We start from the raw sequence: 14,831 nt of genomic DNA on the forward strand, positions 1-14,831 counted from the left end.
CTAGGCAACCAAATACTTTTTTTCATGCGTTTTGGGGTTGCCCTGGCATACATTCATTTTGGAGAAACTATAATTAGATATTTAGTGTGCATACTCAGATATGGTTTTAGTTCCTGGAGGTATTTTATTAGGACAGGTATCATTATTAGGGATCAAATGTAGAAGCTCTAATATTTGGGTTACGAAGGCCTGTATATTGGGTAAAAAAAATGTCTTTTATAATATTAGACCCAGGGAGTTAGTCCATTTCATTGGCATAACAAACTACATGATTTTCTGTTAATGAAGCTTATTTTATTTATTTATGCATTCTTGTATCCCATTGTTATCCAAAAACAAATTTCGGTTCAAAGTGGCTTACAATTTACAACCTGGTTGAAATTATGATGATTGTTTACAGTTTGCCTTTTGGTGGAAGTTACAATAATGATTTATGTTCAGGAAGCGATTAATTATTATGAATTGATTAACAGTGATGGTTTATGATTAGGAAGAAGAAAGATCTTCGGTGGCTTAGTTACTAAGTTGTAGAAATTTTTAAAGAGGTAGGTTTTCCGTTCTTTTCTGAATTGAAGATAGTAGATGATGCTTCTTGTGATCTTTGGCATTGAGTTCTACCATTTGGAACCCAGGTAACTAAATCCAGCTATGTAGATAGTTTTGTAGGTTATGTTGGAATGTCAAGAAGCAGGTAGCCTCTGGTTTCTGGGCTTATTTATTTTTATTTATTTTTGTTACATTTGTACCCCGCGCTTTCCCACTCATGGCAGGCTCAATGCGGTGGGCAATGGAGGGTTAAGTGACTTGCCCAGAGTCACAAGGAGCTACCTGTGCCGGGAATCAAACTCAGTTCTCAGTTCCACAGGACCAAAGTCCACCACCCTAACCACTAGGCCACTCCTCTACTCCTCTACCCTCGGCCACTCCTCTACCCTCTTGCATTTCTTGCCGATAGTTTGATCATATCTAGCATATATTCTGGTGACATAATGGTACTAGCTTTGAAGATTAGTCTTGCCTTGATTGGCAACCAGTGTAGTATTTTGAGCAGCGGAGTGGCTCTTTCGAATTTCGACTTCTTAAATATTAGTTGTGCTGCCGTGTTTTGGATGGTTTGTAGCTATTTTAGTGTGTTTTCCTTACACTCCACTGCATTACAATAGTTTATTGTGATAGTATCAACAATTGCACTATTATCTGGAATGACTGTCTCGGAAAATAGTCTCTGATCCTTCTCAGTTTCCATAGTGTTCTGAAGCATTTTGTTGTTACTGCTGATATTTGACTGTCCAGTGATGATAAATCCCAGTATTTTTAGCTGGGTTTCGATTTTGCATGTTTGATTGTTGATTGTGATGTTTTGGTGTGATGCGGGGTTGTATGGACTTGACAGAACCAGGAATTTTGTTTTGTCCCCGAGTTTGAATGTTGCTGCCCAGTTTTCCATGAGGTTGAGACTTGTTTCAGCTTTGTCCAGTATTTCTGTGACACTGCTTTTGAATGGTATGTATATCATGACATCATCTGCATATATGAATGGGCTGAAACCAATTGGTTTCATTTCCTCCCCCCCCCCCCCCCCACGTGGAGCCATCATTACATTGAACAGTATAGGAAATATTGGGGAGCCCTGTGGTACCCCACACTCGGCAGGTCCAGGAAGCGGATAACTGGCTGGACATCAGCCACTGATTCCCATATAATCAAGCAGGATCATTAGTGTTACGTGATCTACTAGGTCAAATGCACTTGACATATCAAATTGTAGTAATAGTATACTCTGACCTTGGCTCATCAAGCTCCTGAACTTCGTTATCAGGGTTGTCATGACCGTTTCGGTACTGTGTTGTGGTCTGAATCCTGATTGGGATTTATGAAGGACTGAGAATTTTGTCATGTATTCCATTAGTTGATGTGCTACAAGGCCCTCCATTGTTTTGGTCAGCAGTGGTATTGAGGCCACTGGTCTGTAGTCTGCAAGACTGCTGATCTTCTTAGTTGTGTTCTTGGGGATTGGAGTAAGTACGATTTCACCTTTATCTTTTATGAATTGTCCTTTTGAGAGCATATATGTGACGCGTTTGGTGATGCATTTGATGAAATGTTGAATAGTAGTAGTATGAACCATTTTGGTGAGTTTTCCATCATATAGTTGGGGCATTTATCTAGCAGGCATTTTGCATGTGCGTATTTTGTCAGTGCTGCCTTCACTGTGCTTGTTTTGGGTGACTCAAAACCAAAGCATATTCTATCTGCCATGGTGTGGATGTTGTTGGTTTTGCATTCTTGTAAGAAGTCTTTGATGGATGCCTGAAGTATCGCGAGGTTGGATCTTGTTTTTTTTTTTGGGGGGGGGGGGGGTTTCAAAATACTGTGCAAGCTCATTTGCATTAGGTGGTGTTTATTCACGAGTCTTCTGTGGGAGACCGTATCAAAGGCTTTGCTGAAATTCAAGTAGATTACATCTAGTGTACGTCCTTCATCCAGTTCTTTGGTCACCTCGTCAAAGAAGTCAATAAGATTCGTTTGGCAGAATTTTCTTTTGGTAAAGCCATGTTGCCTCGGTCCTGTAACCCGTTGGCTTCTAGAAAGTTAACTATCCTTTCTTTCAGCAGCGACTCCTTATTTTTCCTACCACCGATGTGAGACTTACCAGTCTGTAGTTTCCCACTTCTTCCCTTTCTTCACTTTTATGTGGAGGGACCACATCTGCTCGTCTCCAATCTTGCAGAACCTCTCCCATCTCTAAAGATCTATTAAATAAATCTTTAAGAAGTCCCACCAGGATCTCACTGAGCTCCCTCAGTAACCTGGGATGTATCCCATACAGCCCCATAGCTTTGTCCACCTTTAGATTCTCAAGCTGTTTATAAACTCTTTCTTCCGTAAACGGTGCAGTATCCATTCCGTTCCCAGATATTCCCTCGGCAGCCAACCACAGTCCTTAACCAGGATTTTCCTCCATGAACACAGAAGATAAGTAATTGTTTAGCACATTTGCTTTATCCTCCTCCCTCTCCACAGAGCCATTCTCATTATCTTTCAGTCTTGCAATTTCATTCCTATCTTTTCTCCTTTCTCCAATATATCTGAAAAGGTCTTGTCACCTCTCTTTACATCTTTAGCCATTTTTTTCTTCTGATTGTGCTTTTGCTAGCCATATTTCCCTCTTCGCTTCTTTGAATTTAATCAGATAATCTTTTCCATGATCCTCTCATTGTGTTCTTTTGTATTTCTTGAACAAAGCCTCTTTTGCTCTTATTTTTTCAGCTACTTGTTTGGAGAACCATATAGGCTTCCTGTTTCTTTTGCTTTTGTTTACTTTCCTTGCATAAAGATCAGTTGCCATATTTACAGCAGCCTTTCGCTTTGACCACTGATTTCCCACTTCTCCTACGCTTTCCCACGCCAACAGCTCCTTCTTCAGGTATTCCCCCATTTTATCAAAATCAGTATGTCTGAAATCCAGTACTTTGAATTTTGTGCGTCAGCACTCTGCCTTTGCCCTTATATCAAATCATGTCATGTGATTATCACTATTTCATAGGTGGGCACCCACATTTCCTCCATTCGTGAGAACCAGACCCAGCATTGACCCTTCCCTCGTGGGTTCTGTCACCATTTGTCTGAGCAAGGCACTTTGACAGGCGTCCACAATCTCCCTACTTCTTTCCAATTCTGCAGACGGGCCGTTCCAATCCACATCAGACAAGTTGAAATCTCCCAACAGTAGCACCTCCCCTTTCATATCAATCTTTTCAATATCTTCTATCAGATCCTTGTCTAGCTTCTCCGTTTGTGCCGGAAGCCTGTAGATAACCCCCATGTGGATACAGGTTCCATCTTCTCTTTCCAGGACAATCCATAAAGCTTCTTCCTTTCCCCGGCTTCCCCACATTTCAGCCACTCCTCCACCTCTTCAGCCCTCTCTATCCTTCCTAAAAAGATTATAGCCTGGTATAGTTGCATCCCATTCATTGGAATCATTGAACCACGTCTCTGTAATAGCAACAATATCTAAGTAATATTGGGCTTGTATGTCTTGAACCTTTTTACCTAGACTACAAGCATTTGTGATCATTGCTTTCCATGTGCTTAGTGAGTTTAGGTGGTTTTTCTATATTTAGATGACCTTTCCCTCTGCCATCATGTTTATTCTGGGTTTGACTTTCTGAATTTCCCTGTTTCCTTTTGTCATCCCCGCCTTCTAGTTAAATGTCTAGAAACATACTGTCTGAATTTCTCCACAAGGATCTTTTTTCCCCCGTCACAGAAAGATTTAGCCCATCATTATAGTACAGCCTGTTATTTTTCCACGTATTACCCCATGCTCCTATGTATATAAAAACCTTCTTCTTTATTATTATTATTATTTATTGCACTCTTATACCAATACTCAAGCCACTTATTGAAATCTACAGTTTTGTGTAGTCTTTCCTCTCCCTTCCCCACATGCGGGAATTACTTCAGAAAAAGCCACGGTCTGAACCAAAGATTGCAGTCCCTCCCCAAGCTTCTGGAACACTCTCTGTGCTGGAAACTTCCTATTGTTGGCCAGGTCATTTGTCCCTAGGTGAATTACAAAATCAGTATTTGAAGCCTTGCTCTCTTCTCAGATCACTTTCAGTATTTGGTTGGTACATCTGGTAGCTGAAGATCCTGGAAGGCATTTCACTATGTTGGCACCCTTGAACTGTGTTCCTAAGTTAATGCCTCTGCTAATGGAGTCTCCAAGCAGTACGAGTTTTCTGCTTTTCACCAATCTGCCATTGTTTGGGGGATGTTTCTTGGGTTGTGCTACTTTCACTGCTGCTGCTTCCTCCACAGTACTCTTCTATCAGCATCATAATAATGCAACGCAGCAAAAGAATTTGACAGGGGCAAAGGTTGCACTCAAACATAATTTCAATGCTATCTCAGGGCCTTTTCCCCCCTTAAAATGGCAACATTATTTTGACCCATTCCAAAGAATAACCAAACCAGCCTAAGTGTAGTTTCTAACTACAGACCAGTGGCTTCAATCCCATTATTGGTAAAAGGTAATGGAAGGGTTAGTCATGCACCAACTAATGGACTATCTCTAACTTCACTTCATTTTACATAGCTCACAATCCGGTTTTAGACCTTCTTGTAGTATTGAAACTGTTCTAACCACCCTCCCAGCTAAATTTAGATGAGAACTTAGCTTTGGTAATAAAATATTAATACTCCAATTTTATATGTCCAGTGCCTTTGACACTGTTGATCATAATATCCTTCTAAACATCCTTGACCACCTGGGATGCACTGGGATGCACTGGGCGGGGCTTCCTGACCATGTAAGGGAGAAACTTCTGCTTAATACCGATTGTATACAAGAGCCTGTCATGACTATGTCATAACAACACTCTGTAAGCCACATTAAGCCTGCAAATAGGTGGGATAATGTGGGGTACAAATGTAATAAATAATAATAATAATATGGTCAGGAAGATCCACCTGGGGCTCCACCATTTTTGAAGGTGGCGCTGAAGAGAAGGGAGGTACAGAGGGAGGGGTCGGCTACACCAACAGGGCGGGTGGGGGGTATAGGTGGGAGCCCACTTGGGTCACCAGGGATTTCTTTTGCATTTGGGGGGGGGGGGGGTTAGGAGGGCTGGAGATCCACCAGACCTCCAAGTCCCCATGCCATCACGTCAGGGGGGAGGGAGTTGGAGGTCCACTGGACCTCCAGTATCCCTTGTTGCTATTTTGGGGGGAGGTTGTGGGGACTTGGGGGCACTGGGTCACCAGGGCCTCAGTTTTGGAGGGGGTCTAGGGGTCAAATGGACCTCCAGGACACGGTGGCAGCCCGGGCTGACACTGACAGTCCAGGCTGCCTGACAGTGACTTTCACAGTCCAGGCTGCCTGACAGGCGGGGTGTAAGGGTGGGAACAGCCTTAACACCAGCTCTGAACTGGTGTAGGGTTAAGGTGCTATTCCATCCCTACGATCAGAGCGCTATGCTCTGATCATAGGGGCGGAATACTGCAGAGCTCATTTAAATATAATTTAAATATAATTTAAATGAGCTCTGCAGTGTTCCTGCGCTCTCGTGCTAGACGCCCTTTGATCATGGGCGCCAGGTAAATGCAGGCTCTAGCCCAGCACTAGTGGCCTTTAGTACCTTCATTTACTTCTGATCATCTTGGCATACGGGCTCTTTTTACAAACCCACAAGAGTGAATCCTGAACAGCAAATGTGACAAAGCCAGGAACTGAATGGACTTCGTTGCATTTGATATGCTGGGCATCACTACTGCCGCTTTGTAAAAGTGCTTATGTATGTGTATGTGTGCACACCTGCTTATGTATCTGTAAGAAGTGCTGACAAGGTAAAGTAATCAAAAATTTTTGCTCACATCAACTCAGTCCTTTGTTCATGCCAACTCGGTCCTTAGAGGGAACATTGGGTGAAGGGCTGATTAGCACAGACTGAGAAAGGGACTTTGGGGTAACAGTGTACGAGGAATTCATGGCCACAAAACAATGTGAAAAGGCAGTGGCCATAGCCAAAAGGATGCTAAGCTGCATAAAGAGAAGCATAACCAGTAGAAGAAAGAAGGTGTTAATTCTCCTATACAAATTATTAGTGAGGCCCCACTTGAAGTACTGTATTCAGTTTTAGATGCCATATCTTGCTAAGATATATAAAGACTTGAAGTGGTTCAGAGAAAGACGACACAAATGGTATGGAGTTTGCACCAAAACATGTATGGGAAGAAACTTGAAGACATGAATATATACACCATAAAGGAAAGAAGGGTTAAGGGAGATATGATACAGATATTTAAACACTTGAAAAGTATTAATGTACAAAAAATATTTTTTCAGAGATGGGGAAGTGGTAAACTTGAGAGCATGGTGGCAGACTTAGGAGTGACATCAGGAAATATTTTTTCATGGATTAGGTGAGGTACATCAGGAAATATTTTTTCATGGATTAGGTGATGAAAACCTCTTCTGGTGGAAGTTGTAAAAAAAAACAGTGACTGAATTCAAAAAATACATGGGATAAACACAGAAGATACTTAAACAGAAAGGGGATGGTATCAAAACAAACCTTAAATGACTGTTGATGTGTTATGAGGAGTAGCAGTGGGAAGCAAGGCCAGTGCTGGGCAGATCAGGATGTGCTGGAGTGGGCTTTGAGAGCAACTCCAATAGTTAGGAACCAGGGCAGAGCCTGTGCCCCAAAAATGGCAAAGACTGATTGGGGTTAAGTTTGCATATTTTATATCACATGCTATGAGTCTGCCATCATAATATGCTCTTTCTCTGGCGGTCCATCATACACATTATTTTTCACTGAGGTTTCAGTTAGCGAGTACAAGCTCCGTGTTCATGTCTTACCCACATGCATGAAGCAAGGCTTCTCAGTTATAACTTACCTGTGTATACGTTGCAGTATTTGCTGCCATTTGGAGTTGTGACTTCAGGTCCGATGTAGGCGCAGGATACAGAAGGAAACTGGCTGAGCTCCTTATACAAACCACTTATTCTCTCTGAACTTCCCGACATCTTTGATGAGAGAGGCAGCTGGAGTTCTTTTATACTGTTGGAACAGCAAAACAAACATTGTAGTACACAAGCCTTGAAGACCACAGGGATCTCATCTTACAAAAAGTAGCAGTTTAGGGGATACAAACTAGGTGAATGATGCCTGCTCTATGTTTCAGAGGGTTCTAGGTCAGTTCCCACTGGACAGTTCCAACCCACCAATTCCCATTACAACCAAAAAATACAAATACACAAGGCAAGTAATCTCTCTCCCTTTTCTCTTTCACATCATTGGGGGGGGGGGGGGGGGAGTACCCCCTCACCCCCCCCCCACAACATATCTTTTACACATCCCTTTCCCCTTACATTCAGTTCATATGTGGAGGGGGGCAATCCCACACCCCCCAAACTAGGTTTCCACCTAATTCATGTTTAATCTGGGATCTAAATACATAAATAGATAAATACAAACTGCAGTTCATGTGGGGGGGGGGGGGGCAATGCCCCTCCACACCCCCAAACTAGGTTTCAACCTAATTTAGCCCCTCAAAAAGACACACCGATAATAATTTATAACAAATTACTACTCTACCTATGAAAAGTTATTTTGTACTACACGCCCTCTGTGTACATCCATATCCTGCTCTAACCTCCTTGTTCCAGATGCTGTAAAAAAAAAAAAAAAGCACTGCCCGGATTTATGGAACCCGATACAAGAAAGAAGCTATGGTTGTTAAAAAAAAGGCTAGGGAAGGTGGGAAATGACCAGGGGGGGGAGGCGAAGTCCTTTGTGGGAATTGTCCCAGTGGGAATTGTACTGGGGGGAACTGGTGGGTGGGAACCGTCCAGGTGGGAACTCGCCTTATACCGTTTTAGAGAGCTCCAAAATTCTGCAATACATGGGAGGCCCTTTTACTAAGCTGTACTAAGCAGTTGGCATGAGGTTTACTGCTTGGTAGCTGTACTAATGACTACTATACAATAAAACCAGTCAACACAGTAAAAGCCCACACCAGCTGTTCATGCGGGTAGGTGCAGATCATGAGTATGATGGGGATGGAGTGGAGGAATGGCTGGCTATGACAGCTAGTGCGTGGGCCAGTGTTGTGCACTAGTTATCATAAATGCCAGTAGCAATCCCCCTGATGGTGGCCCCCACCTAATGAAGACACCCACCATCACCACAAGGCATCTTCTCTTCAGTGACAACCTCCCCTGCATGAACACCACTCACCATATCAAGACACCACAAGTGCAGCAGCTCTCCCCTCAGAAACTCACCTCATTCCCTCCCAACACATAAACCCTCAATGCCATACACTGACCCTCCGTTCACTCCCTGACCCTCACTCAGGACTCAATTGGGGGTTTCCAGGTAGTCTAGAGGCACACAGCAGGAGTGGTCTCCCTCTGTTCCCTCCCTGTCTGGCTTCAGGTTTCAAGATGGCTGATCTAATCAATACAAGTAGTCTCATATGAGGAGCGACTGTCCTTTATATGGATGACTTATCCCTAGTGGTAGTACTGTGAGACTACCGCAAGGGGACAGGACAAGTATATTGAAAGTCTGGAGCCAAACGGGACAGGAGAGAGACCATACCTGCTCCAAGCCTCTGGACTACCAGGGAACTCTGGAGTGAGTCCCTGGGATGATTGAGGGTCAAGGTATAGTGTTGGGAGGGGGTCTTTGGGGGGGGGGGGGGACAAAGGGCATTGCCAGTGGAGGGAGTTGCTATGAATGGGGAGGGGGTCTTGATGTGGAGAGGTGCATGATGCATGGAAGAGGGTGCTTGATGTGGGGCATCATCGGAGATGCCTTTTAGTGGTGGTGGGCTTTGATTGGAAGGTGGTCTTCATTAGGCAGAACTGGATCAAGGGGTTTCAGTCGGGGGGGGGGGGGGGGGAGTTGCACCACTGTAGCACCACAGCTTGCATTAATGCAAAGTCAGTGTGGGTGTCTGCCCTGTGAACCTAAGTGCAAAACAGATGCTGGGGACAACCTCTGCATTTACCATACCTTAAAATTTTGCAGTTAAAATGTGGTATATGCACAAAATCCCCACACATTAGTAAAAGGATTCTACTGTTTTAGGGTCAAGGGTTTTGCAAGGAAGTTTCTTTATTGCATTTTAACACTCAACAATCCCCAAAAGAATATTGAAAAGATACAACATTCACAGCAGTTTGGTAGATAGCAAAGTGAATTGAAATTTAAAAAAAAATCCATCTTTTCAGAAGTCCTCAAAATTTTAGGACTTCTGCATGGCTGAAGTGGAAAGGAGAGGCTCCTGCCCGCTTAAACCAGGTCGAGCGGGCTGTCCTCCTATTTTCAGAAGAACTTAACTGCACAATGACACTGAAAATCCAATGTGACTGATGTGGCCCTGTCCAGTTAGTGCAGAAGATATGCAGGCACCAGTGAAATTCAGTGTCTGTGCCCACAAACCTAACTGCACAGATAGGATCACATGAAAAGCAGTCTTGTCTTTACCCGGTTAGGTATGAAGGAACCAGTACCCGTATAACTACTAGGTCTACTGCAGACCTGGATATTCAATGCCTGTGCCCAGAGGTAGCCTGGCATTGAATATATGGGTCTGATTCAGCTCAGAGCTGACAGAGGCTTTTAAAGCCAAAGACCCCTGCAGGCTAGATATCTAATAATCTAAGCTACTTGGTACCATAAATTCAGTATGTGAGTATCTAGTCAGGGTTTGTTGAGATCCTGAGCAAGACAATCATGATTTTTTAAACATTTATTTATCAATTACATTTACGCAAAATATCACGAGATAATTCTTGTACCAGAAATACAGAAAAGAAACACATATGAGGAATAATAGAAAACTTTACTAAATAAACCAAATCTTCCTTAGGTGACAAAAAGGGCAGGAAAAGGGGAGTGATACAGAGAAAAAAAAATAGGAGAATTTAAAGAAAATAACTATAAATCTGTAAACACAGATTACATAAGACATGGCACTGAACTGACCTCACCCCCCATATTACTGTAAAGCCATAGCAATACACACTCAAATTATATTCTTCACATTTAGAAAAACTCTCTACTGTTCTGGGGTTAAAACAAAAAACATATTTGTCCCTCCTAATTTAACCACATACTTGCAAAAGGAAAGCTTTATTTTATACCAAAAAAAGAAGAGCATAAACATGCCTGTTCCCTCACAGTCTTCTCATTCTTCATCAAGTCTCTTACACATAAGCCAGGAACCCTGTCCCTGACAGGTTTCACACTCCAATATATACACTGTCCCTTCTCAGCTCAGGGTTTCTGGATCTGTTCTTGACACAAGTTTTGCTACACGGGTCTGCCTCCCACCAGACTTCAACAGTGTCCTATATAGGTTAAGAGTTTAGCCTACCTTGTATCAGGTTGGGTAGCTTCGGAGTCCCTCACTCCAGGGTGGCTTCTCTCCTCCCAGGGCCTCCCTAAATTGTGCAGCCTCAAACTAGTGTCACCTGCTGAAAGGTGGCTGAACTGAATCAGCCTCAGACTCGGCAGACTAGAGCCATCTGCCAAAAGGGGGCTAAACTGTACCAGTGAGGCAGTGTTTCCTGCCCCTACATCACTTAATTCCTCACACTCCTCCAATATTTTGCCAGCAATGATGTCAGCTGAAATGCAAAAACATTGGAAGTTCTTTGATGATCTCTGCTACCTTGAGAGGGGTTATGCTTCCCTCCATCATTTCTGTAATCCTCTCTGGGAACTGAGGTAAATCTACCTGCTACTGTCGTTGATAATGTCCTTCAGTTTAATCCAAGAGGAGTAGCCTAACGATTAGTGCAGTGGTTTGAGAACCTGGGGAACTGGATTAGATTCCCACTGCAGCTCCTTGTGACTCTGGGCAAATCACTTAACCCTCCACTGTCCCAGGTAAAAAGTAAGCACCTGGATATAATATGTAAACCACTTTGATTGTAACCACAAAAAGACAGAATATCAAATCCCATCCCCTTCCCTTCCCTAATGTAAGTTTTGATCAAATTTAGTGAATTGGGCCTTTCTTTCTTCCTCTTTATATAGTAGCTTCCTTCTATCTCCCTTTATTTTAATAATGGTATTTTGTTCCTGCTTTTTCCTAAATTGCATGCTAGCATTCAGCTGACTTATTACTGAATTCATACAATTTTTGGTTGCACCCTTAATTTAGAATCTAATTCTTCCAATTACTTTAGTTCCAAATCAGCTCTAATTTCATTGAGTAGAGAGGTGTGGTAGCCGTGTTAGTCCACTCTTAAAGGTTATCAATAAAGATCAAACAAAATAAAACATGGAAAAGAAAATAAGATGATACCTTTTTTATTGGACATAACTTAATACATTTCTTGATTCTAAGAATTTATAGTCCTCTTTCAATTCCCTAATCTCCTATAATATTAATATCGCCGTAGCTTTCATCCATTTTTTCTTCAGGGAGCCCCATTTTATATATTCCCTGTGTTATTATTGATCTCAAGACCATACATTCCTGTATGCTATTTTCAAGATGAAGTACTACCTGCTCATCTTTTAACAGTCTTATTTAATCTCCAAAATATTCCCCCCCTTATACCACCCTAAACTCTCCCCACATAAGTGAATGATCAGACCAGACAGCCTTGTCTATTTGTATATAAACTTGTGTCCACCTCTTATCTCCTGCTAAAAAATCAATTAGTAATATCATACAGCAGTGAGTTAAAGGTAGAAACTTTTAGCGCCTTATGCATACAAGCCTTCTCGCATGATATTCCATAACTCTTTCTAGCCGCTGCAAAGCTCTTTCCTCTAGGCTGTATATCCCTTTCTAGCTCATAACCAATTAGTCTCCATCCCCTTATCAACTGCTGATTGGTGGATGTATGAAATTACTATTATATTATTTACTGCATTTGTATCCCACATTTTTCCCACCTATTTGCAGGCTCAATGTGGCTTACATTATGTCAAAAAAGCCGACATCATTAACAGAATACAAATATTGTTGCAATAAGGTACAAAGAAAACAGGTAAATTGTAATAAGTAATTCGGAATATGTGAGTGGGGGTAAGACAAGGTATAATATTCAGTAATGATAATGTGGATTAAGGTGTCTTAATTTAGAGAGTTCAATATTGGCTAGTACTGATGTAGATTAGTCAAGACTATGGAGGATTCTTTTTGAACTGGTAGGTTTTTAGTAATTTTCGGAAGGTTGCCAGGTCATGCGTTGATTTTATGGTGTTAGGTAGTTTATTCCATAGTTGCGTACAGGTATAAGAGAAGCTAGATGCATGTAAGATTTGTACTTAAGACCTCTGCAGTTGGGGTCATGGAGGTTCAAAAAGTGTGTGATGAACTACTTATATTTCTTGCTGGCAAATCTATTAGGTCTGACATGTATGATGGGGCCTCTCCATGAATAATTTTATGAACCAAGGTGCAGACCTTGAATGTGATACGATCCTTTAATGGGAGCCAATGAAGTTTTTTTCTGAGGGGTTTAGCACTTTCATACTTTGCTTTCCCAAATATAAGTCTGGCTGCAGTATTCTGGGCAGTCTGGAGTTTCTTAATGGTTTGTGCTTTGCATCCCAAATAGATGGAGTTACAATAGTCCAAATAGCTCAATACCAATGATTGCACCAACTTGCGGAATGTCTCTCTAGGGAGAATGGTCTCACTCTTCTAAGCTTCCACATTGCATAAAATATCTTCTTTATAACATTTTTCACATGACTACCCAGGGTAAGATTTCGGTTGATTGTAACACCCAAGAGTTTCAGGGAGTCTGCAACAGGAAGAGTATGATTTAATGTACTGATATTGGTAAATTTGGTTTTATTGTATTGTGATAAAAGAATAAGACACTGCATCTTTCCTGCATTGAGTTTTAACTGGAATGCATCCACCCATGACTTCATAATTTGGAAGCTGTGATTGATTTTATCTTCAATTTCTGATAAGTTATTTTTAAATGGAATATATATCATAACATCATCAGCATAAATATAAGATTTAGGCCTAGGTTAGATAATGATCTGGCTAGTGGTAGCATCATAAGTTAAAGAGAATCGGTTGAAAGTGGTGATCCCTGAGGCACTCCGCATTCAGGTCTCCATGGTGATGATATGATCAATTTGGATATCACCTGGTATGTTCTACAGTTAGGAAACTATGGAACCATTTCAATACATTTCCTCCAATTCCAAGATATTCTAAGATGTTTAATAGAATACCATGGTTGACCATGTCAAACGCGCTGGACATATCGAATTGTAAGAGGAGAACATTATTACCTGTTGCAATAATTTGTTTGAATTTGGTCATGAGTGTAATGAGAACTGTTTCAGTGCTATGATTAGCAAGGAAGCCGGACTGGGATGTATGTAGTACTGAGAAAATGCTCAAGTAATCGGTGAGTTGTTTGGTAACTAAACTTTCCATTAACTTAACTACAAGAGGGATGGATGCAATTGGGTGAGTTATGTCATTTAATTTTTTTTCTGGTCTTGGGGATAGGTGTGAGTAGTATATTGCCCTTATCCTTTGGGAAGGATCCATGTTGGAACATGTAGTTTTGATAGGAGGTAAGGTCTGTCATAAAACGTTGAGGAGCATATTTTATTAAGTAACTGGGGCATGTATCTAATTTGCAGTGGGATTTGGTAAATTTATTGATCACTTGGGTAACGGTATCCTCTGTTAATAAACTAAAATTAGTCCAGGTTCTGTCAGCTGGGCAATCATCAGCGATAGTATCTAAACAATTAATGAATTCTTCATAGTTGGAGGGGTTAGTTGGTAATGTGGATCTTAGCTTAATGATTTTCTCATTGAAGTAATTGGCTAGATCATTTGCTGATGGGGTATCTATATTGGTAGAGGTGACAGGTGTGGTATCTAGATTATGAACTGATTGGAATAACTTATGTAAGTCTTTATAATCTGACCCGATTTTTAGATTCGTAATATGATCTTTTAGTTTGTCTGATATTATATTTGTACTTTCTTAACATTTGTTTCCATGCTGTAAATGATCGATCATCTTTCATTTTGTTCCAAGCTCGTTCAAGTCTCCTTGTTTGAGTTTTTAGATTTTTTCAGTTCAGCATTGAACCAAGGAAGTGAATTATGCCTGCGTGATGTTCTGTTTGTAGTGGTGCTATTGTATTGAGTATGTTCTTGCATTTGTTGTCCCAGTGTAAAAGAAATTGTTTGGGATCAGTTGGTGCTGTCCATTTGTTCATGTAGAACTGTTGCCAGAATAGTGTTGGATCGATTTGGCCTCTGGTGGTGAAAGTCTTTCGTTCTTGTTTCTGGATCAA

General features: G+C 41.5%; 1 protein-coding gene across 2 annotated transcripts in view; it reads right to left on the reverse strand.

The window, feature by feature from the left end:
* LOC115471609 (acylamino-acid-releasing enzyme-like) overlaps window positions 1–14,831 on the reverse strand; it is a 342,862-nt gene that overhangs the window by 294,892 nt on the left and 33,139 nt on the right. For both annotated transcript variants that reach the window (XM_030205317.1, XM_030205316.1), the window contains exon 2: window positions 7,411–7,574. In XM_030205317.1, coding sequence (XP_030061177.1) covers window positions 7,411–7,540 — 130 coding nt within the window. In that variant the 5' untranslated portion in view covers window positions 7,541–7,574. The remainder of the gene's footprint in view (window positions 1–7,410; window positions 7,575–14,831) is intronic.

The sequence above is a fragment of the Microcaecilia unicolor genome, chromosome 6, assembly GCF_901765095.1.
Source record: "Microcaecilia unicolor chromosome 6, aMicUni1.1, whole genome shotgun sequence".
NCBI lineage: Eukaryota > Metazoa > Chordata > Amphibia > Gymnophiona > Siphonopidae > Microcaecilia > Microcaecilia unicolor.